The sequence below is a fragment of the Leptidea sinapis genome, chromosome 9, assembly GCF_905404315.1.
Source record: "Leptidea sinapis chromosome 9, ilLepSina1.1, whole genome shotgun sequence".
Lineage (NCBI taxonomy): Eukaryota > Metazoa > Arthropoda > Insecta > Lepidoptera > Pieridae > Leptidea > Leptidea sinapis.
In genome coordinates this window covers 1,362,162-1,387,307 of record NC_066273.1, presented here as the reverse complement: position 1 = coordinate 1,387,307, position 25,146 = coordinate 1,362,162, and the positions used below count along the sequence as shown (strand labels likewise).

The 25,146-nt window shown below is 35.1% G+C and overlaps 1 protein-coding gene across 1 annotated transcript; it reads right to left on the bottom strand.

Moving 5' to 3' along the window:
• Nucleotides 1-1,986: 1,986 nt before the first annotated feature.
• On the bottom strand, nucleotides 1,987-25,146 carry LOC126965872 (uncharacterized). Its single transcript, XM_050809643.1, has 6 exons — nucleotides 24,940-25,146; nucleotides 12,814-12,906; nucleotides 7,915-8,062; nucleotides 5,614-5,692; nucleotides 4,142-4,322; nucleotides 1,987-2,930 (listed from the first exon to the last, which is right to left on the bottom strand). The coding sequence occupies exons 1-6, from the start codon at nucleotides 25,028-25,030 to the stop codon at nucleotides 2,779-2,781; spliced, it is 744 nt and encodes a 247-aa protein (XP_050665600.1). The 5' UTR covers nucleotides 25,031-25,146; the 3' UTR covers nucleotides 1,987-2,778.

Below are 25,146 nucleotides of genomic sequence, written 5' to 3'. Positions count from 1 at the left end.
CAATGTGTATATATATATATATATATATATATATGTATATCTATATGTATATATATATATATAAAATATAATGGCTGGCATGCATTGGTTTCGATTCCAAATATACTGCGCGTCTCATCAGACGTTAAAGAAGAATTGTGTACAGAGTGTAATTTCAAAACTGTTTCCCTACCTGCTTGTTTAGAAATTATTTATATGAAATGTTTTCCAAGTGGATTAAATAGTAGAAACATTTGTTTTTACAAAACAGTAAAAGTGTGATTTGAGCTTGCAGAGATTTAAAAAATGGACCTGTACACATTTCTATTGTAAGAATTGGGCTGAGATAGTAGTAGTACAATTTTTTAACTATAACTTTCTGTCCATATCTCAGTAGATAAACAAAATTGATACAAGTTTTTTTTAACGGAAAAACAAGCAATAATTAATAATTTTGAAATATTTCGTCGCTTATATATTTTGGGATTAGTCTGTAACGTAATTCTTTTGATCATTAAACTTCTATATGTATCTTCTGATCATTGAAAGTCAATTATGCATATAAGATATTGTACACGACGACCTCATACATTACGCTTATAGGATAACAGTGTAGTTGGTTTCAAATTAGTTGACAGTGTTCAGTGGTTCGTATGATTACTACCAGAGCAGAGCACTTAATAATCAGGGCAGGGATTGTGGCTCATAGCGCATTTCCATATGTACGTTTCGACAGTAGGCAAATGTTTGTTCTTAGTGTTCACGCCAAAAGTGCTATAGAAGCATATCGCCGTGACGTTATTGACAAAATACGAACAGTTTTTTTCTATATCCGGCTCGGTGGACCAAAAATATGAGGGATTAGGGGAGGGGTATCAAAAGTGGAATGACTAGTCGGCCAAAAAGTGTGATGTGGATATAGATATTTTTAATTATTTCAAGAGAGATTTAAAAGATAACTCGTAAATCGATTTAATTCTTATTTATATTCTTCTCTTATCAAAAAGTTAAATTAAAGACCAAAACTCCGAAATTTTTATTTGCTAATGTATTTTCATATTGAAATATAAGAAAGCTAAGAATAAACATTTGTCCACATTGGTATGCTGTGTATATTTTTGAATTATTTTTATTGATTTTATCATCTGACGCCGCATCGGTATATTATTATGTTAACTTGGCGACCTAATTTCTGTCTTGTAAATTGTTGTATCGTTTAGTTGTTAGCTCTCGCTAATAATAGATTTGTGGGCATGTTTTTGTAGTTAATCTGGTTTTATAAATGGTGCAATGTTATTTACTTGTATTTACGTGTGGATGTTGGCGAGTGCGGGCGCCATGTTTTCTTGTTGACGCTCCGTGGACTTGTGTTTGTAAGTTTGTGCAAGACTGAGGTTGATAATTCCAGTTGGATGAACGTGCGAGTTATTTGTTGATTGAATATAAATATAAAGCGTTGTACAGTCGTGGACACGTAGTTGGGGACGGTGATAGTTTATATTATAATGTATCATATATTTTTTAGTTGAACTATAGTTAGTTGTAGGTTATTTATTGATAAGGGGTGCTTTGATTAGGAAGTGGACGGATAATTAAGACTTAATACTATATTTCTAGAACATGCCCATATTGTTGTATAATTATTTAAAATATGGCGCGTCGAACGATCTCGTACTTTAAGTATTTTTTAAACACCACTGAAGTAAGACTAAAATGAACCGAGACTTAGCTAGATGTTTTTATAATTAATATTTAATGTTATTTCTTAATTATTTGTCCATATATCAATATCTGTTGAAAGGATATTAAAATATGAAGGCTGTAATTGTATTGTTGTAGATAATATTGTGTGTCGTTGGAATGATGTGCACGTTGAAGATGTTAGTTATATAATAATACCATTAGGAAGTTAAAGATCGAATTTTCATAAAATGTATTGAAGTATTCCTCGTTCCTAATTTTGTGTCCATCACTGTATATAGGTTATATTTTTTAATAAATATAATATTGAGATATGTAATATATTTATGTTTTTTATTCACAAACCTCCATAATATTTACAAGACTAGCTTATGTTGTCGACATTGGTTATAACTTAAATCTAAATAATAATCTGTACAATTTACTCTTAAATTACTTTAGTGCTGTTATTGATCTCACAGGTCTTCTGTGTTTGGGATAGGAAATATTTGTTTGAATTTGTATAAATTGGCCTTGATTTTTTTGATGATTTAACAACGGTAATAAAAGAAGCACATTTTAGGAAGAAGTAATGAAATTTTAAAAGTTACCTTAAAAGTTATAAGTAACTTCTGAGTCAGAACACTCAAAAAAAAAAAAAATCGTTAAAAGATCTATGTTGGGCTCTGGATAAAGATACCATATTTTAAATAATCCATGTAGAACAAGATGTTGGATGCGATATTAATGTTGCCAAAATATGCACTGTTTTGAAGATCAGTATTACTGAAAATTTAATATTTTAAATTTTCTCTGCTGATTAGACAAAAACAGGTTTAGTAAGGTTTTTGATGTTCATGTTGTTATCTAACTTATGAACTAATTCTTTTTTTTATTTCTATTCTGACATTATTTTTGTTAATCCTTACCCTGGCCAAATGAGAGTAGGTAATTACTAGTAAAATAAAATATCGAATTAGTCTAACGTTGATTAGTGATAATATATCATTAATCTCGTTTTGTATACTATATGTCTCATGCGTCATGAACGTTGGGCCCGAAACATTTGTACTAAACTAAGAGGTAAAGATTTCTGGCACATTGGTAATTGAAACAAAATTAATCTTGTATGAACGCATCGACGGGAAAGTCCTTGAATGATTTACTCCAGAGGTCGGTGAACGCTGTGCTCACCAAGTCGTTGATGAGCGGTCTGATCACCGCGAAACCCGGTTTCCACGTGGCGTTTATGATACGGTCCAGAACACTCTCTGCAATGTAAAATATACCACATTAAAATCGTTCTTGTCGAATGTTTGCCTGGTTACATTTAAACAAGCTTGTCGAGTCTGGTTGTAAAGAGTAAGAAAAAATTTTTATGGAAAAGGAGGACACGAGCGTACGGGTCACCTGGTGTTAAGTGATCACCGTCGCCTACATTCTCTTGCAACACCAGACAATTCATAGAAACGTTGCTGGACTTTAAGGTCTTTAATTTCTACAGATATCGTGCGAATTGAATGCAGAGCTTGGGAATGCGATAGTGATGTCACCTAATTGTAATAATTGATGACCATAATCATGAGTCGGTTTGATAAATTTAAAAAAATGCTTACAAATTTACCATTTTACACTGGGTTAAAATTTAATCTCAAATTATTGTTTCCTTTTTGTTGCCTTTTAACAACACACATGTCTAAAACATTTTTAGCCATTTCTCGTGCTTGGCGATGAATAAAAAAAATCGAAGACAAATATTTAAAAAAAATTTATTTCTAAAATAATATTAGTATTTCTGACGAAATATTAATATTAATTATTAAAATTATTATCATATTAATATAAATTATTATTATTATGATAATAAATAAAAAAACATTCAATAAAATGTTGCTTAAAAATATAAAAATATGTATTTGAAAAAATACATTTTCCAAAAAAACATTTAGTAAAATGTTCTTTAAAAATATATTAAAAAAAGCGAATCTTCTTGAACCTTGGTCAGAAGAAAGAAATCTTGGCTCAGAAACATAAGGGAGTGACATCAAACCAGTCCAAGAACTATTCCGGCTAGCCATGGACAAGGAGAAGTTTAAAAATCAGACTGCTGACCAGGGCTTCGAACCTACTCGCGGGCCCAAGCTGACTTGAAAGCGGTAGTTGAAATTAATAGTGTAATGCGCCCGATTGTAATGCAAAATGCGATAGATGGGCGAAAACAATTGAGGTGATGCAATGAAAGTTTCACTTTAAAACTCGGAACGGAATAATACGGTAAGTGACGACTATGGCACAGCACTACACTGAAGACGCGTGAGGTGAGGCGTGCGGACAGTGGGGGAGATGCTCCCGCTCTTTATCCCAGACCCCGACGGTCTGTAGGTAGATAACATTAAAATTTAGTGGTAAAATAAGATTTGTCACTACATTAGTATTAAAATATAATACCCATAAAATAATGATGTTGAAAGCGTTAACAAACCCATTATGCTTCTTCCTCTTAGCAAGTTGCTGATGTGTATGTCCATGTCCCCGATGTGGTCAATCTCTACGTGGACGTCCACTCCGCTCCCGTTACGCTTAATGCGGGTAGTCTGAGAATAGTCGCGCAGCGTGAGGTTCCAATGGCCGCCTCGGAGCACGTCTAGACCGAATGCGCCTCCCTGTGACCATAACAATTTATTTAAACCAGTGGATCGCAATGATACAAGTGACATCACTGTTATGTTTTTTTTTACTCCATGGCTGGCTCTTTGGAAGCATTTCCAATGTACGGTTGTGATTTGCCTTTATTTGCCGCCAAATATGTTGCTTACAGCTTTCAAAATCTGAATTAGTGGTGTGGTGACATGGCTGTGTGGATTCTGTTGCGTCCATGAGCGTGCAAGAAAGTGTATTCGTGACAATGTTTTAAGAACTGGATAAAATAACAAAACAGTTTGTCATAGATTACTTTCTGGGAATAGGCTTGCTCGTATTGAGTATTTGCCAGCTTATGTCAACAGGGTCACAGGGTCAGGTAGTCTTGTGACAGCTGGTATAAATGACAGAGACCAGAGCATTTATTATTCTACTCTTTATTTACCATGTAATACTTTTCCTTCCATTTATTATAATAAAGGAGAGGGTATATGTATGTATGTTCACCTAAAACTCAAGAACCTCTTAGCCGAATTGAAATGAAACTGCACACATAATTAACATAGTTGCGTAAGTGATGGAGAGGAGGCGCTGGTGGCAGTGATTTTAATATTTTCTACCAACGGATTTTATACTTTTTTTTACATTCTCTTTGACCATAGATCGAATTATAGACTTACCCCCTTATTCATAATAGCTCTGCTAACTTAAAGCATTGCTTATTCTCACTCTGTCTTCTATTGACCTAAGTCAGAATGAGAAATATCTAAATATATCTTTAGCAGCTGTTTTAAGTTACCGGACCATTATGAATAAGGGGGTTAAAATATACTTGCGTATAGACAAATAAAGCATGCGAGTGAGAAAAACATCTCTAACGAAGATACAGCAAGATACAAACGGTAAGCAAATCTATTGTTACTGTAACCGATTTTGATTGCCAAGTCGTACAGTCACCCACGCTTGCCATTAGCTCCTTAATATTTATAACACTAAACCCTCTAGCTAACGTTCACATGCTGTCAGGTCGTCTATAACATATGAGCTACTATGCTATTAGGTAAATGCTGCTTAGTCTATGGGTGTTACATGATTTTTTATTTTATACATTTTTAGGTGAAGGCACCAGCTAGTTAAATATTATTAACACAACAATAATCATGTGAATTTCCGAAATATATAAGATATATTTATAAGAGTCAAAAAAATATGAAGGTCACACTAATTACTGTTCACATATAAAGCCAGTAAGATATTATTATAAAGTTATTATAATTAATTATGCATACTATAATATATGATAATAGTGTTTACCTTAAACTCATAGTCACCTTCCAGCGTCTTTTCGGGAAAATATTGCGAATAAATAATCCTTTGATTCTCCCAATCCGTTCTAAAAGAACAAATTAATCTAGATTATTTTTTATAGAAAATCATGTGATTTGAATGAAAAACACTTATAACTACACCAATTCCGAGAAACCTAGCCACCGTTAATATAATAATATTCTAACAGATAAGTTATTGAGGTTTGTAAATCAATATTTTTTATCAAAGGTTGTTAATACAAACTGTCAACGTACGTAGGTCACACTCAAAGTTTTGAGTACCTTAAAAAGCAACATGTTATAACCAAAATATTATAATTATTGCTTTTCAAAATACTCTCCTTTACCTTTTAAACATTCATTCATGCGAACGAACCATTTTTTAAAACAGGAGGACCATGAGGAATTGGTAAAAGTGAAGCATCTCATCAAATCTTTGATTTTGGTGACAAGTTCTTTCTAAGACTTTTTTGGAATCTAAAAATGATTTAGTTTAGTTGGCTGTGTGTAAAGAAGCGTTGTCATGGTGTAGGAGAACGTGGCTTTTTGGTCGAACTTGTTTATAACACCCTGGGTAAACAAATGGTAGAATACCACTCGGCACTCTTTTAATCTTCAAATATAATTGATCACATGGGACCCGTAGCTGAGAAAAAAATGCGATCATTTTTTTAACAACGTTTCTCGCCTCCCTCTTTGTTGGCCTGTTCTCATTTTCAAACACCCATTCAGAAGATTGCTGTTTTTTTTCGGGTTCAAAACAATAAATCCATGTTTCGTCTCCTGTGACAATCTCATAAACAGCATTAGAATGTCCGTGGTCGTACTTCATTAGACTCTGTGAGCACCATTCCACGGGAGCCCACGACAACAAAGTTTCGTGTAAAATTCTCTGAATTTGGCTCATACCAATCCCCAATACTCCTCGAATTTTCGCGGGTTTTCTTTAATTAGCTCGCTTAACAGTAACCACATTATTTTCGTTGACGGCAGTTGAAGGCCCTTCACGAAATTCGTCATGTAAAGAAACCCGACCTCTCTCAAATTCAGCAAACCATCGCCTCACGGTGCTCAAGCAAGGTGCTTCTCTTTCAAAATTATTTTGAAGACGAGCGGCACAGTCTTGCGGAGGGAGAGAACTTTTAAAATCATAAAAAATCATCACTCTAAAATCTTTTCGACTTAATTCCATTTTCGTTGCGTACGTAGAACTTTGATATGTGATAAAAAACAATTGAAAAATGATTTCCCGCCAATTGCTTTTTTTATTACTAAGAAAGTTGCAACGTTTCAAAAAATATAACATTCGAAATTCAAATAGTTCCGATTTGCTAGAAGTGCAAAACTTTTAGTGTGCCCCGTGTATTAAAATAATACCACCTAATACATATTAAATAGATACCTCACTTCCAAAGTGTAACAAGTCTGAAATCGGTTAAGCTTGAGATAAGTATGAAAGAGTGTTCCATAAACGATAATCCACCATTACCAAAGAAAAAAAAGTGAGTGTGTCAGCTCCGACGCACGACTGGAGTTTACTCCTCAAGAAGGTTTGTCTTTGAACAGGTACTAAATAAAATCAAGTCCAATGGAGTCGGTTACAAACAGACATACAGCAGAAGCTAATAAAAGCGTTATTATTAAAAAAATAAAATAGTAGGTTAGGCTAAAAATTGTCTATTTGGCCTGAAATGCGCTATACATACTCTCCATATCAAATTAAACATTTAATTATGTGCATAGCTTATATAAATTTGTATTAACTATATTGATAATTCAATATTTAATAAATACGAAGCACACATGTTTATATATACAATACCTACATGTCATATTATTATGAATTGTAACATACTTAGTACCCACGTGCTTATCAGATTTACCGGCACTATTATTTACACCACTACTCCATATTTTATAGAATTTTCACTAAACTTTATAAAAATATAATAATAAATCAATTTCAATAATATAATAAAGCTTCAAAATACAAGAATAGAAAAATGATGTTTGCTATCCGTTTCACTGCAATACTATTACTAATATAGGGACCGAGCGTCTAGACTCTAGACTGTCACGCCAACTGAAAAGGGAAAACTTAACTATCCCATTTGATAAGTAGGTTTTACTCTCCATATTTTTCTCATACCGGGCGCTTTGTATAAAAATCGTTTCTTAAGGAGTAAACCGTAACAAGTCGTTTCTTTCTTTTGGAACCCTTTTCTGAATTGATACTCTTTGGAACTGAGGCAACGATATATACCTAGGTAGATATATCGATACCTACTTGTATTTGGTAACAGTAGATTGTGTCCATCCCCTCTCATAAACATTTTTTAATGTGAGAGTGTAGCCCATCCCGGCTATTGATCTCGTCTGCTTCACTTCTGGAGCGAAGTGGGGATCAAACGGTGCTACTCCCATTTCAGGAATTCCTAAAACATTTTTGAAAAATATTTAGGTGCTTCATATACACATTGTTACAATGATTTGTTAGTTGGACTACTTATATAGGACCTAAATATGGATAAAATTGGATTGAGGAATAGGTGGACTGTTTCTACCCAGCAGATTTAAGAACGAGTAGATTCTGTGTAAGTTTGGATAAGTTCAAAAGACCAATAATGATAGTTGATCTTCCCAGATTATGATATTCTTCATAAGATGTCTACACAATACTGATAAAATATATGGAATATCGCTTACACTATCTATGTATTCACATTTTTTATTGTAGAGGAGGACAAACGACCATCTGGGTTACCTGATGATAGTAGATAGTAGGTATGTGATCACCGCAGCCCATACTTTCTTGTAACAACAGAGCAAACACAAGAGCGTTGCAGACATTATAAAGTGTCGAATAAACGTACATTTATATATTCCCCTGGCGCATTCCCTATTTGGGGTCGGCCCTCCTGATACAGGATCGCCTCTGTTTGCGATCTTGAGTCATTACTGGCGTCAGGCCTAGCATCGTCATCGTCTCTCATGTTTATTAACGTTTCTAGTTGGTGGTGGGCGGCCTCTGCCTCTCTTTGCCTCATCCATATCTATGACTCATCTCGTCATGTGGTGTTCGTCCCTACGCATTACATGCCCATACCAGTGTAATCAGCCTTCCTGCATTTTATGATGTATAGCTGAAATTTTAAAGGTGCCTCGGATATACTCATATCGAATTTTGTCTGACCGACGAACACCTCTAGACCAACGCAACATTTTTTGTTTGTTACACTTTCTCAGTCCCCAGAATTCGGATCCATAAAGCAAAGCTGGTCTCACTGCTCGTTTGTACACGGTGCCCTTAGTTTTAATTGGCATTTTTGCGTCACATAGAACACCGGTAAGAGATCTCCACTTTTTTTTTTATGAAAATACGGGACGAGACGAGCAGGACGTTCAGATGATGGTAATTGATACGCCCTGCCCATTACATTGCAGTGTCGCTCAGGATTCTTGGAAAGCCCAAAAATTTTGAGCGACACTACAATTGCGCTCGTCACCTTGAGACATAAGATGTTAAGTCTCGTTTGCCCAGTAATTTCACTAGCTACGGCGCCCTTCAGACCGAAACACAATAATGTTAACACATTACTGCTTCGCGGCAGAAATAAGCGCCGTTGTGGTACCCATAATCTAGCCGGCATCCTGTGCAAAGGAGCCTCCCACTGACTAAACTTCTATCATCCGGTTTTTATTCAGTTTTGAATATTACTTTCGATATTGGCTTTATTGTATGATTGTAAAACAATTAAAATGTAAATCTTGACTTAAAAGAGTGGCAATGAGTTTCTTGCTACTTCTTCTCATTAGCTGAACCCTTTACGAAGTAGCGGTAAATTCAATAAGAATTTTTTTTTGACATTCCGTGACCTACATGAATAAAGTGATTTTGAATTTGAATTGTTAAATACGGACCCTAGATATTTGAATTCCTCTACCTCGCTCAAGGTTCCCTCGATTGTGGGTGGTGTCTGGGCGTCGGTGATGTGTCGCTTTCAGAAAAATTGCCGTGCATATATTCAGTCTGTCGGCTCACTCTTAGAGCTTTTCCTTCCTGTTTATATACATGTCTTGTATGATATTTATTGGGCTCTGACTTCTGAGTGCTTGCCAAATGAGCTGGCAAGGTATCCGGTCAAAGTCTTTGTACTTGTCCTATCCTAAAGGTGTGTATTGTATCAATAGTGCCCACTCCCGCAGTAAAGCCGCACTGGTTTGGCGAAAATGTTGTGAATTTATAAGAAGTAGAATTATAGTCTCTCGACCATAACTCTTTCCCAGATCTTAAGGTTACATGATGTGAACTTGATCGCTCTGTAATTTCCACACTCTGCTTTGTATCCCATATTCTTGTAGAATGGTATTATGTTGCTCAGTCTCCACATGTCTGGCATAGTTCCTTTAGATAAAATCAGGTTGAATAATTTTGTTAGCCGTATTACACCTTTAGGCACCTGCTTTTTTCCAAAGCTCTGCAGGTATTTCATTAGAGCCTGTGGCTTTACCATTTTTTATTGCAATAAGAGCGGTTGTAACTTCGGTAGGTGCAATGGCTTCTATAGGGGCCAGAAATTTGAGAAAATAGTGATATTTGATGATGTGGAAATTCTTCATTTAGTAGTTTTTGAAAATATTCCTGCCACCTGTTATTTATATTTTTGTCTGTAGTTAAATGATTTTCTTTAACTTTCGATTTCGATTGTTCTATTCGTACGTTTATTCGATCGAATAAACGTACATCCACTCTGGCTCCGTGGTGAGAGTCAACGGTTCAACCTATTCCTACACGAATTGAATAAATTTATTGCTTTCTAAGTTGAAAAGATCCACACAGAGTGCTTTTTTCAAATCTTCCACAATTTGGACTTCCCGAGAGTTTTTGTAAGTGGATCATTATGTTGTCACTGGGCGCAGAATGCAGGGCTGTTGATAGGTATTGCTCGAACGCAAAGCCCGTGAATGCTGGAGATACTCAAGGCTATGCTAAGCTTTCGTTGGACGTCAGGAAGTCGAGCGGGCCGGATGGCATTTCTCCAATCGTGCTTAGAACGTGTGCCCCTGAGTTGACGCCGGTGCTAACGCGTTTATTCCGGCACTCTTATTCAAAAGGCGTAGTCCCTGACTCATGGAAGTCAGCCCTTGTCCATCCGATCCCAAAAAAAGGAGACAGTTCGGATCTGGCAAACTACAGGCCTATTGCTATTACCTCCCTTCTCTCCAAAATCATGGAGAGCATAATTAACCGCCAGATCTTGGTATACCTTGAGGGTCACCAGTTGATCAACGACCAGCAGTACGGCTTTCGCCATGGTCGGTCGACTGGCGATCTTCTGGTATACCTAACACATAGATGGGCGGCGGCTATTGAAAGCAAGTGGGAAGGCCTGGCAGTTGGTCTGGATATAGCGAAGGCCTTTGATCGTGTATGGCACAAGGCGCTCCTCGCAAAACTTCCATCATTTGGGCTTCCCGAGAGCTTAGCAAGTGGACCTCCAGCTTCCTCACTGGTCGCAGCATACAGGTCGTTGTTGACGGTTATTGCTCGAATCCCAAGCCCGTGAACGCTGGAGTGCCCCAAGGCTGTGTGCTATCTCCCACGCTGTTTCTTCTGCATATCAATGATATGTTGGACACCGCCAACATGCATTGCTATGCAGACGACAGCACAGGTGATGCCGTATACACGGGCCATGCAGGTCTCTCTAGGGAAAACGTCGACCAGTGCCGGGAGAAACTTGTGTCTTCTATCGAGTCCTCTCTCGAGATGGTCGCGGAATGGGGTAAGTTGAACCTTGTCCAATTTAACCCCCAGAAGACTCAAGTTTGCGCGTTTACCACTAAAAAAACCCCATTTGCCGTATCACCGCTCTTCGAGAACACTTCCCATAAAGCCTCGCCTAGTATCGGAATACTGGGTCTCGAAATCTCGAGCAATTGCCAATTCCGTGGCCATCTGGAGGGCAAAGCTAAACTGGCTTCAAAGAAACTGGGCGTCATAAATAGAGCACGGCAATACTTCAAGCCGGCCCACATTCTAGCGCTCTACAAAGCACAGGTCCGGCCTCACATGGAGTATTGCTGTCATCTCTGGTCTGGCGCACCCCAGTATCAGCTCGATCCATTTGACCGCGTGCAACGCAGAGCAGCTCGAATTGTCGGGGACCCAGTACTCTGTGAACGGCTGGATCACTTGGCGTTGCGTAGAGACGTCGCTTCATTGTGTGTCTTCTACCGCATTTATCACGGGGAGTGTTCCGAAGAGCTGTTTAACCTAATTCCTGCCGCCGAATTTCACCTTCGCACGACACGCCACAAGTTACGATATCATCCCCACCATCTGGATGTGTGGCGGTCCTCCACAGTGCGGTTTTTAAGGAGCTTTCTTCCTCGTACTACGAAGCTGTGGAATGAGCTTCCTTGTGCGGTGTTTCCGGGACGATACGACATGGGTACCTTCAAGAAAAGCGCGTACACCTTCCTTAAAGGCCGGCAACGCTCTTGTGATTCCTCTGGTGTTGCAGGAGAGTGTGGGCGGCGGTGATCACTTAACACCAGGTGACCCGTACGCTCGTTTGTCCTCCTATTCCATAAAAAAAAACTCACTATCTGCAACACTGTTTCTTCAGCATTTTAACAACAATTAATGGCTTTTTTAATTTTTCCTTTTACTGTCGTCGGATTTGTCATGGAATAAGTTACAAAAAGGCTGGAAGGGTGTTAGTAATGCCAGAGTCCATCAAACAACAAAATTTATTTCTCAGTTTTTCAGGTCTAGCATTAAGTAATTTTTACATTAAGTAAACGTAAAGTTTAATTCCTTGTGGGATGATTGTCTCCGCAACGGATTTGTGCAAAAATGATGTACAAAATGACGGCAAATACGAATTAATTTAAAATCTCATAGTGAAATATGATCGCCATATTCTAAGCAGTTTAGCTATAAACAGCCCGAATCCTAATTGCAGATTAAGGAAGAGTTTCCGCAATTATATATAGTGAATGAACCGTATTTTAACGTTGTTTTAGTTCCAATTGTTCCGATTTGTACTAAAACACTACTTACTCGCTGATAGTCACCTGTGAGCTGATATTTTTTTACCTTCATATTTAGATTTTTAAGATTAGATATACACACACACACCCACACCTTTATGCCTTTTATTTCATTTACTATACTAACCCTTTTTGAAGAATGGCCTGAGCTTGTTGAATGCTCGTTTCACACAGCCATCGAAATCTGACGATCTCTTCTTACACGAGGAGAATATTTTTTCTGTAAAACAAAATATGTTTATATGTTACTCTCATTATATTTGTAAGCAGTAGTAAGTATTGTAATCTGCATTAGTATCACTAGTTGGTTTATGAAAGGAGAAACCCAAGGAGGGTAGAGTAGAGAGGGTAAACCCAAGAGTAGGTACTAGGAGATTATGTCGTACACGGCCGTTGAAAATTTGGTCAAAACCGTCACTGGGAAGATAAGGCCAAATTGGCCTCTAAAAAGATTGGTGAATTCAGTAAGGCGCGACAGACGACAATACTTCTCTACAAGGCACCGCCTGCAACTATATAAGGCGCGAATTCGTCCTCACATGGAGTAGGTTCTGTATGTAGGTACCAGCTTTTTCCTTTTTAGAGCGGCTCGAATCATCGACGATCAAAGCATCTCTGATCAGCTTGATTCTTTGGCGTTGTGAAGAGATGTGGGTTCTCCCCGCATCTTCTACCGCATTTATCACGAGGTCTTCGGGTTGATACCAGCAGCCGAATTTGACATTACGTCAAAATGCATAATTAACGGCATCATGTTGACGTCGGACAATCTACAACCGCGTGTTTTCGAGAAAATTCTAGCCTTGTACAGCCACTTTGTGGAATCAATAACGGCTACTGTATTCTTGAACCAATATGACTGAACCAAAGGACCTTCAAGATAAGGTACACTCAAGTTATCTGGTGTTGCGATTGCCTCACCACTACCCATTTCGTGAGTAAAAAAATGTCGGTAAAAATATCTCGCCAAACTACGTTCACGAATAAGGTACAAAAAACGTTTTTTATTAAATAGACATTATTATTTTGATTCTGAATTAATTACCCTTAGTTAACTATGTACACGATGGCTTAATCACGCTAAAAGATCAGTAATTAATATTATGTATATTATTCTTCGTAATATGAATATTATAATTTGTGGTTTCAATGAATCCTATTATGGGTTTTACCACAATGAGAAGATACAAAATGATGTTATTGCTAGACAAATGCTAGTAAATAATTTATATCGAATTTTAGATATCGGAATATAGTGAGTGGCTACGTAATATACATTCTAAGTTATTATAGCAATACCTACATTTCTCCTTTTTCAGCTATCAATAGAGAAGCTGTTCCTTCTACCATAGACAATATGTTAATATAAAATACAGTACCTAAATTAGTTAGACTAGGCCACTAGGCAAAAAATAATTTCAATGCTGGATCCGTCACGGTCCGGGAGTGTTAATACCAGCAGTTACATTATATTCTCGTTTAACCCAACATTTACAATTGTAAGGAGATCGAAATAAAAAATATATCGCCCGCACTTTTTATTAATAATTAGTTGTTACCCGTGACGTCGTACACTTGGACGCTTTGGTGCTAAACTACTATGTGTACACTAGCGTGATTGATGTGTGATTTAGCCCATTTTGATGTTCCAGCCACTTGGCAAAATTTTAATTAAACCTATACATTAGTTTTTGAGTTTACTTTTTTGGTTCGTTTCGTTTCTAGGTATATTTTCTACTTTGTTACAATATGGGCAAGGGTCTATGCTTTTCCATTGACTAACAGATATATTTTCTATTTTATAACATTACTATTTCGTGATATTTAATTAACTAATCCTTAAAATAGAACGTGGGAGATTAATTAATCGTCGAGAATGAGGGCTTATTACTACAATAGAGCTAAAAATTAATATTTATGAGTGTTTTTATAATTGTTATGGTGTTACAATATTTAAAAATATGTTTTATTCGATTAAGAAGCAAAAGGCACAGCGTTCAGTTTTAAACAATATTCACTTGTAAGTATGACCCACTTTAAACGGCCAGATTTCGTTCAATCTTTGTAGATTTATCGAGGACCGATGACAATACATTAATTTGATAAAATCATTCCATTTTTCAATTTGCAAAATGTGCTTTTTGTTATTAATTTATATAATTTATTCATCCATCGTGGATAAGGCAGGAATTGATGTTCATTTTAAATATCAATCATTATCTTTTCAAGCACAGCGTGTTTTTTAGTTCTTTTTAAACTACTTTTACTTGCTTTCTTCAACTCTCAGGTTGTGGCTTCATCTCCAGGATCCAGGTCGTGGGTTCGAATCCCGCATCGTTCATAAAATTTTATTTTTCAAATTTTATTTGTGTATTAATCCTAGAAGTGAGGGTTATCACTTTAAAAACATAACATATTGTTTAGATTTACAAGTGCGACATAACAAGTCAATTTCCTAATATGCAAATATTAGGGTTGAACAGGTTATCAACTGTAAAGTGGATCCTGGAGATGAAGCAACAACCTGAGAGTAGAACAAAGCAAACAGAATTTTATAACGAGGCGGTACTCGAACGGTTAGCTCAGTTGGTTAGAGAACCGGCACGGAACGCCGGAGGTCATGGGTTCGAATCCCGCATTGTTCATAAAATTTTGTTTTTCAAATTTTATTTGTGCATCAAATTTTAATTAACACGTGTTCATTCAAATGGATGCAATGAGCGTGACATTTCTTCGGTTGCTACACAACGTTTATAATATTATGTCCTTCACATACTAGCATTTAGGTAACATTCGATCTTCCTCTGCCACGTACCAATTTTTTTCAGTTTTCGAATTCATAATATGTGCGTTTATTTGACGCTTTATAAGATCGGCAGTTCTCATGTGATTCCTCTGGTGTTATAAGAGAGTTTGGGTCACATACCATCATGTGGCCAGTGTGCTTGTTTATCCTCCTCTCTCATAAAAAATAGTAATGATTAAAAAAAGATCTATAGCCATGAAAAAAAACTGCCAACATATGGAGCATTTCTGTGAAAATAATAAGTTTGTTAATTCTTGTTGTACCACCATATCTTGCAATAATTTGGCGTTCTGAAATGTAGTAAAATTACACCAATATCTATGACGGAACCCACGTCTGAGCCGATTAATTATCGTCCTGTGTTGATGTTGCCGACTCTTAGTAAAACTTCAATAAAAACATTTTTAGTTAAATGCACACATTAACTCTCATGAGTTACTTCAGATGAAATGGTTTGGATTTACTAGGGGACCTTCAACTACGGATGCAGATGTCATGCTAATCAAGAATATTTTTGAAGCCTGGGAGCAATCACTTTTTTTTTGTTTTTAGTGATAAGTTTTTTATATTTTTGTTTAGGTAACCAATTTATTGAGTAAATTAGATAAGTAGTAAGTAAACGAAGAAATTGTCATATTATGTTAATAATGTTTTTAAGTACTTGTAATTTAATTAAGTAATTAATTGCATGTCGAGTTAGCCCGTAAATGGGGTATACGATGTTAAATAATATAAATAATTAATGTGTAAATATACTATAAGGTAATACAATGTATGCAACGTGGGCTTCCTATTAAATAAATAAATAAAAAAAAAATAAAAAAAAAAATATCACAGAATGCATTTGGTATCTTCTGTGACGTATCTAAGGCTTTTGATTGTGTTCAACATTCAACAATGTAAATTATGTCACTATGCTATAAAAGGAACCTCGCTCGGTCTTCTGATTTGATATTTAAACCTATTGTTGATTCATTCAAAAGATTGATGTGAATGGCATAAGATTTTATCGGACTCCTCTTAGTATGGGGGTACCGCAAGGGTCTATTTTTGGATAGTTTCTCTTCCGTATAAAAAAAGAAAATAACAATGCGGATACTTCACTCATATTCAAAGTGAAAAGAAACCATTTTATGTATGACGAAGTAAACGATTCTATCCGACTTTGTGTACTGGTGTATCGGTAAAAATCTAATATTGAATAGTAAGAAAACAAAATATGGAATATTTATTTTTTAATACGAGCTGTATGTCAAAAATACATTTTTGTGCGTTTGATGCGTGTTTTATTAAACGGAGAGGTGACATCTATTTTTATTTTACTTTATGTAACAAAGCAACAATATTCATGCACAAATGTAAAAATATCAACAAATAGACACACAAGTAAAAGACATGTACATAATCTGCCATATTTCTTAGCATTACTTTTGATTGCAAATTATAATGGGACCCCCCATATTGAAGTATTGGCTAATAATACCTACGTGGTTATACTGGCATAGACAGGGCGCGACTTGTTTACTTTAGTTATTTTCATAACATTTATTATGTATAAAAATTTACTGTGGCCTCTCATCTAAAGCGAATTTTATAGAAACTGTGATCATAATATTGACATGAGGAACATACATAAACATGATTCTGTTTACTTTTTTTACTATCACAAAAGACAGATATTTTACAATTTAACTTAAATCTAAGTAGAAATATAAACCTACAGCATTAACCTATTCGGGTTTTGACGTGTACTGTAATCGTCGAATGTTAAATATAATTAATTAAGAGAAAATTAAAAATACATTTTTAATAATAATATATTTCTTATTATAATTTTATATTAAAATGTAAATGTAGGTAATATAATATAATAAAATATATTATATTATAATATAATAAATATAATATACAGTGTGACACTCTATAATGGCGACATTAAATGAACACAATAGAGATATCTTACCGTAATCGTAAAAAAATAGCTCTAAAATTTATAAAAAAATAATTGAAATTTTCAAACAAAAAAATTATATATTTAGGAAACAAAATTTTAATAACCCTTACGTGACGTATAAGACGGCATAAAGTAGGTATCAGTGTGGTATCAGTACCTACGTTAGCGCGCGGCCACTAGATTTCTTATAGGTTGTTCCGAAATTATATTATGGAAAATTGGTTTATTTATGTGAATTATGTATTTTTATTTTTTTATGATGACGGTTAAATAGTTCTATCCATGTGATCATTTAATGTGCCCATTATAAGAGCCATTCTGTTTGTTTTTGAAGTAATATTGCTATTACTTATAATAGAATTTTTTTACTTTCTCATAATAAAATTAAAACAGAGCTAAGTTATGCCTACTATTCGGCGAAGTCATTGTGTGTCTTCTACCGCATTTATCATTTCTGATTCCTGCCGCCGAATCCCATCTTGGCACGACACGCCACAAGTTAGGATATCATCCCCACAATCTGGATGTGTGGGGTCCTCCACAGTGCGGTTTTCAAGGAGCTCTATTCCACGTACTACAATGCTGTGGAATGAGTTTCATTGTGCGGTGTTTCCGGGATGATACGACATGGGTACCTTCAAAAAAAGCGCATACACCCTCCTTAACGGCCGGCAACGCTCCTGTGATTCCTCTGGTGTTACAAGGTAATGTGGGCGGCGGTGATCACTTAACTCCAGGTGACCCGTACGCTCGTTTGTCCTCCTATTCCATAAAAAAAAGAAGTCGAGTTAGTAGGATTTTTTTGGGGCAGGATGTAGGTATATATACATACATAAATATATATACTTGTACAATATTATTCCAGAAAATATTCAAAACAAACGTATAACGAAATTCAAAATGATTGTAAAAAGGCGTTTATTTGGTAAAGGTTCTATTACTTAATACGTAAGAATCCATCCCTACTCTAGAACACAGATGACTTAATGATATCACAGATCCGAAATGGAGCGAGCGCTGTCAGACTGTTTAAATTATAGATTTGATTGTATCGAAATTTTATTAAAAATGGAAGCCCTCTGAGTTTCTTGCCTTCGTTCCCCGTTCTTCTCAGGTGTGAGACATCAATTTTCGAATGGGTGTGAATAAAATTGTTTGAATTTGATTGATTTGAGCCCTTCCAACATAGAGAAAAAATACAACTACGTTCAACGACACCTCAAGGGCCCCTTAGTTTCAACCATTATGAATTATCAAAGCATTATAAACTAAAGTTATTTCGCAAAACATTATAATTTCGTAAACAGAATAGAAATTAAGATAACATCTGTGATTAAGTCAGTAAAAATTATCTTCATAAATATGCATGAGCAATTGACCAATTGGCACTTTATTATATTAGCCAATATTATTAGAATGAGAAAAATAGAGCCGTAAAGTCACGCTTACTGAAGCACATTAATAGACAATATAATGATCAGTGATCGACCCTCATCATGAGTCTTGATCTGGTGAAAAATCCTTATGAAACATTAGAAATTTAAACTGGCCCAAGTCTTAGAATATACTAACGTATAGATGACCTGACAGCGCCATAATGCGTGACCAATTTTGATGTGAATTGAGTGATTAGCTAGTTTATAAAAACGTTTTGAGTTTTCATGAGTTAATTCCGCTAATATATTTTGTCTTCAAACAATTCGACACATGTTTCGCCTCTCGCAGAGGCATTCTCAGGAGATGTTGACTCGCTAAGTCAATTTAGTCGTGGAATTAACACTCAAGAAAACTCAAAATATTTATATGATCATGAATTTCCGCAAAAAAACGTCTAATTTAATAAATTATATTTGCTAGTTTAATATTGAAAATAGTAAGGAGCTAATTCCAAGTCTGGCTGTTTAGAACTTTTCATTCAAAATCGGTAACAGTATTAGCTTTCCTATTTTATCTTGCTGTATCTCCGCTAAGGATGCACTTCTCCCTTGTTTGTCTTTACGCTAGTATATAGTAACTCTATGGTCCTAGCAACAGTAGGGTACAACACCCAAATTTGATAGTACCTTCGTAAAATGAACATGACAAATGGCCCTGGTGGCTTGGGCACTGAAGGACGCGACTTGCGTCGACACTCTGGCTCCTTCTCATGTCTAACTTATTTCAGTGCTGGGGCTACTGCTTCGACTGCCAAAGACAGCAAACGTCGATATTTTTCTCAGCGAGTCATACATCTTTGTGCTGTTTGGTGTCGAGACACTTGGCTTGTGGGGCCTAGAGGCGCGGAGAATGTACAAACTACTATTTCGGTCAACGGATCAGCCTAGCTATCCAATGCGGGAATGCTGCCCTTATTCTTAGTACATCCCCCGTAACGATAAATTAAATATAATGTAATCATAGTTTTGTAAATATAGTTACAAGATTTGTTTTGTTAGCATAAATATAATGCCATGACAAAAAATGTGAGACTAGGAATTTTTTAGTAAGACGGAACATGCAATTATAATCAATATATTGTTCTGTGCCCATCTCACTCTCATTAAAATTTTACTAATAAAATATAAGAACAAGAGAACGAGATGAACACGAAGTTCCAACAAAGGTAGAATACAAAAAGCAAAGAGTATGTATAAACATCATGTCCTGGAAACCCTCTCGGAAAAATGGCTGAATAGTAGATTACCTGATTTTCAGCCTTTAGTAGAAACAGTTTTTATTAAATTCCAATATATAACAAATCCTTCTAGTTATAAACTAAACTTGAACTTGACCGAGATAACGTTTCAACACGATATTGCGTTTGTGGAATGTGGTCATAGCCACAACACTGTTGGTATTAAGTTGTTTATTAACGTTCTTCTAGACGGCCTAGCTATTTGGAAATCTTATCTTTGTAAATATCAAACCCGTGTTGGTTTTGGCATAGATTTCAATTAATTTAACTATTTTTTTGAGGAACCTATTGGAAAAACAAATAGTTAATAGTCTGCCACAATATATATTAAAAACCGCATTCAAATTATATACAAACCGACTTACAGGCAAAAAGTTATGTAACTAAAGTAAGTAATTAGGTAATGTATGCGCAGATACGCCACGGGCATTTATTATTATTCCTATGGCTAGGATCTAGTTTTTCTTGACGTGGATAGTGCTCAAATTTTATCTCAATTTATTTTGAATGTCAATATTGGACGAGCCAACTCCTAAGAAGCCAACCTGTTACCCAGCGCTAAAGCACAACACACAGACAGGCAGCACAACACACAGACAGGCAGCACAACACACAGACAGGCAGCACAACACACAGACAGGCAGCACGGCTAAAGTGTCAGTTATCCGCCTGGGCCTTTTGTCCTGCTTTTCCCCGGGTCGTTAAAAGAAGTGTGTCTAAGGGGGACTAAGGGCGACTAAATTACCAGTGGGAGGTTTCTAAGCAGAGAATGCCGGATAGATTATGGGTACCACAACGGTGCCTTTTTCTGCCATGACGAAGTAATGTGTAAGCATTATTGTGTTTAGATCTAAAGGGGCTTTAGCTAGTGAAATTACTGGGCAAATGAGACTTAACATCTCATGTCTCAAGGTGACGAGCGCAATTGTAGAGCCGCTCAGAATTTTTGGGTTTTCCAAGAATCCTGAGCGGCACTGCATTGCAATGGGCAGGGTGTATCAATTACCATCAGCTGAACGTCCTGCTCGTCTCGTCCCTTATTGTCATAAAAATAGAATAGAGAAATAACCCCGCGTGTAAATACGCGTTTTGGTGCATAAGACCATAGTCTTATAGTATTAACGTTCCATATGAATAAACTCTAAGTCTAAATAGTCGTAAAATGTAAGTACATATTTTGTAAACTAGAGATCACACTACACTATTTCTTCTATGAATAATACAAACTTTAAAACATCTAAATTATTTTATTTCGATGTATCTGAACTGTATTATGTGATTTCTATTTAATTTTTTGAAGTATGATACGAATTGGGTCATAAAACCATATACTCGTAACTGCTATGAGGTACATTTTTTAATTATTAGCAAACAAAAAGATTTTAAATTTAGTAATAGTTTACATAATTGAATAATTATTAATAATATTAGGTATAATTATAATATAATATGGTGAATAATTAATTTTTAGGTACTTTGATAATCGGATGCCATTTGTATATTATGTAACCAGAAATATCCTTCGATTAGCTAATTTTACTCAATGTCTCTCTGAAATCCAGTAGGTACTTATAAATAGAATAATTAATTAATTGTCTTATTTCTTGTCAAATATTTCAATTATATTCACAATACCGGATTTTTATAAAAACCGCTTTGGTAGCAGAATATTTAGTAAACATTGCAATATTTAAATAGTTTTATGTCTGTTATTGGTGTTAACAATTGGTTATATCAGCCCCAAGCAAATTCACTCATGTGCCAATGTTAAAAAAAAACCGATTTCAATCGAACTGTCTAGAAAAAACTTCGATTTCTGTTGGGCAACTAAACTTATCCAAGTCAAACATTGTGAGCCCATTACTTTCGAGTAAACCACAGACTGATTAGCTATCCAATAAAAAAGTTACGAGTTCACGCCCTTAATTACGTAATATTCGCATATGCGAAGGCTGTTTAAAAAACTCTATCTATAATGTCAGTAATTGTTACAAAAGATTCATGTTTTAAGATAATGCCACTCGCAACACGAGTTATTAAAATTGCAAAACAACCTCATTCGCCAAAATATTTAACTTGAATGCAACTTATGTAATTGCCAGTCAATGACCTACTTTAGGCACTTGTAACAGATCTACAATGATAATTTAAGAAATTAGAGGATAATGGTTTTATCTTGATTCTATAATATGCAGCTTCGAGTTCGATTCAAATCTATGTTTTAAATTGAATTTGTCCATTGTTTATACTTCCATTGTAATTAGTGTATTTTATATTCCCAAATTCAAATAATTTTATTCTAAATAAGATATTATGAAGTCACTTGTTGGAAGTGAAAAACGATCGATAAATCAATTTTGTACGTTGACTAACATCAGTTTGTTTAGTTTGGCTTTAAAACGCTCATGTTGTTTTAGATTGATTAATGAATGGATTAAAAATTGATAACATAATGTAACAAACCTTTGACATTACTATATGTAGATACGTATATACAACGTACTAAAGGCGAATATTGTTTAATTTACTTCGCAAATATTGGTAGAGTCTATTTACAAAACATGAATAGCCAAGGTTCGATAATATGTTCGCATAGAATAAAGTAAAGTATTAGAGAGTATTATTTGAATAAAATATTGGCAAGGAACTCACAGCTACCTACCAAAACCTTTGATATGTTGATGATTTAATTTATTATATAAATAACTAGATGTTACCCGAAACTTCGTTCACATTTGCTACCATTATCACGAACTAATGTTCGTGTTCCAATGCTGCCAAATGATTATATAAAAAACACTCATATATTATATCTCTCGTCGTTTAATACACTTCGTAATATACGTTTTAGTTCGACCGTTTTTTCTCTGTCTTATTTTGCAAATCCGACTGTCACGAAATAGGTTTTTAATTTATTATTATATTATTAATAGCTAAGACTGATTCAGATTGTATTTTTTTTGCACGTACTAAATAAAAATTCATTAGTCTGTCACTAAAACCACGCGGGCGGTTGTCTATTATTTTATAATTTTATATTGTCACCTGTATTAGACAAGAATATTTTCTAACCAAGCAATGCTTATAACTATATTTACAATACTATGATTACATTAAATTAAAACTCTCGTTTTGGGACGTGTGCATGGAATACTGGGAGCATTTCCGAATTGGATAGCTAGGGTGATCCGTTGACCGAAATAGCTGCCAACGCTTGGGTTTCCAGTAGCCCGAAATAAAGTGTTATAATTATAATAAATTAGTCCTTTACATTATAAACTTAACTATATTTTTAGTTGGATTGCAGAATATATCTGAGTTTGATGAGAATCTTGGCAAATACCTTCAATAATAATTTGCATTAAACCCTGCTCATGACAATTCGTCTTCAGTTTGAACCAACGGCACATTAGTTAGGGTTAAATTAAAGTAGCAAATACAGTGCAATCAACATTAATAAGTATGTTATATTGTACCTAATACTGATTGAAAAATATAAAATATGCTGATGGTAAATAATAACATTACATAAAAAAAAATAGTTGAATTTTATATAAAGCGTGCTTTTTAGTTTTTTTTAACTATTATTTATTTTTCATTTTTTAGTCAAATTAGTGTAATGTCAGCGGTCCTCGATAAATCTACAAAGTTTGAACAAAATCTAGCCGTTTAAAGTGGGTCAAAATCTCGCCCAAAGAAGTCGATTACAAACATACAGGTGAAGCTAATATAAAGCGTATAATAAAGACGGGCGACAAGTTATGTCTTTTATTGGGCAATTTAAGTATAATTTGCTTTTATTACATGATTATAGAAAATGTTTAAAGAAATGTGTTACGACATTCAAAATAATTGTTAAAAGACGTTAGCTATTACATAAATGACTTTGTTAATCATACCATATATTGGGAATGAAACAACCGCCCTGAGGCTATTAAAATTATGTAAATTAAAATTTTATAAAAATGGAAGAAGCCCTCTGAGTTTCCTGCGCCTGTTCTTCTCAGGTCTGAGGCATTCATTTCCGAATAGGTATTGACTTTTAATAAGTGCCTTCAAATCCTATTTTGAATAAAATTATCTGAATTTGAATTTGAGTCACATTGTGTTGGCAGTTGTACAATCAATTCATTAGTCAATCTATAACAACATGAGTGTTTTAAAGCAAAGCAAACGTAGGTTTTAAGTAATTGATTTCAAATCCCATTTTGCATAAAAATATTTCAAATTGAAGTAACCACCCACAAACGTTTGGGCGACGATGTATGTATTGCACTTTTCTGTCTCAGTTTGTGAATCTTCCTAGTATTCAATAACTAACTATGGACACGTTTAAACCCACACTATTAAATGATCCCATGTCCTCACGTTTCTACTAATATTCAAAAGAAATGTCCACAAAAATTGGATGGGATTGTTTGTAGCTACTTCTAGAAAGCATCATAAGATACATATTAGCTTGAAGGGTTAATTTATACAGTTTTATAATAAAGTCCCAGCTACTGTTCAGGCATAATCTTATCATTTATTTATCATAAATAAATTTAAATGTTTTATTAAAAAATGACTCTATGGTAAATCCTACTACTCCACAGCTGAATATCTAAGTGATCGGACAGCCTGGGACTAGATTATGATTTTTTTATAGCGATAGCAATTTCAGTACAACATTGTATATTTTATTAAACAGAGCGCTAAAAAAGAATGTTGGAAGAGTTTTACGCGTTTACTTTTATATATCAAAAAGAATTCTAAAGGAATCAATTTTCAAAAAATAAATGCCATTCATGCCATTTATATATTTAACATTAATACTTACTTATCTCATACTCTTCATTCTGCGAAACTGTAACTCGAGTCAAACACAACACGAAAACGCTTATACTAACCACTTGCCGTATAGAAAACATATTAATTTCGATACTACAATCTGTCAAATAGAAACACACTGAGACTCGCAGAAATATAGTGCTCCTACTGTTATGTCTTGTCGTGAGGTCTCCGCTCGGAATGGACTAGTGAGTGC

Coding starts and splice junctions, on each gene's coding strand:
- LOC126965872 (XM_050809643.1), bottom strand. CDS start 25,030: ATGTTTTCTATACGGCAAGTGGTTAGTATAAGCGTTTTCGTGTTGTGT. Junction 12,907..24,939: donor GAATGAAGAGTATGAGATAA/GTAAGTATTAAT, acceptor TTTGTTTTACAG/AAAAAATATTCTCCTCGTGT. Junction 2,931..4,141: donor AAGAGGAAGAAGCATAATGG/GTTTGTTAACGC, acceptor TTTACATTGCAG/AGAGTGTTCTGGACCGTATC.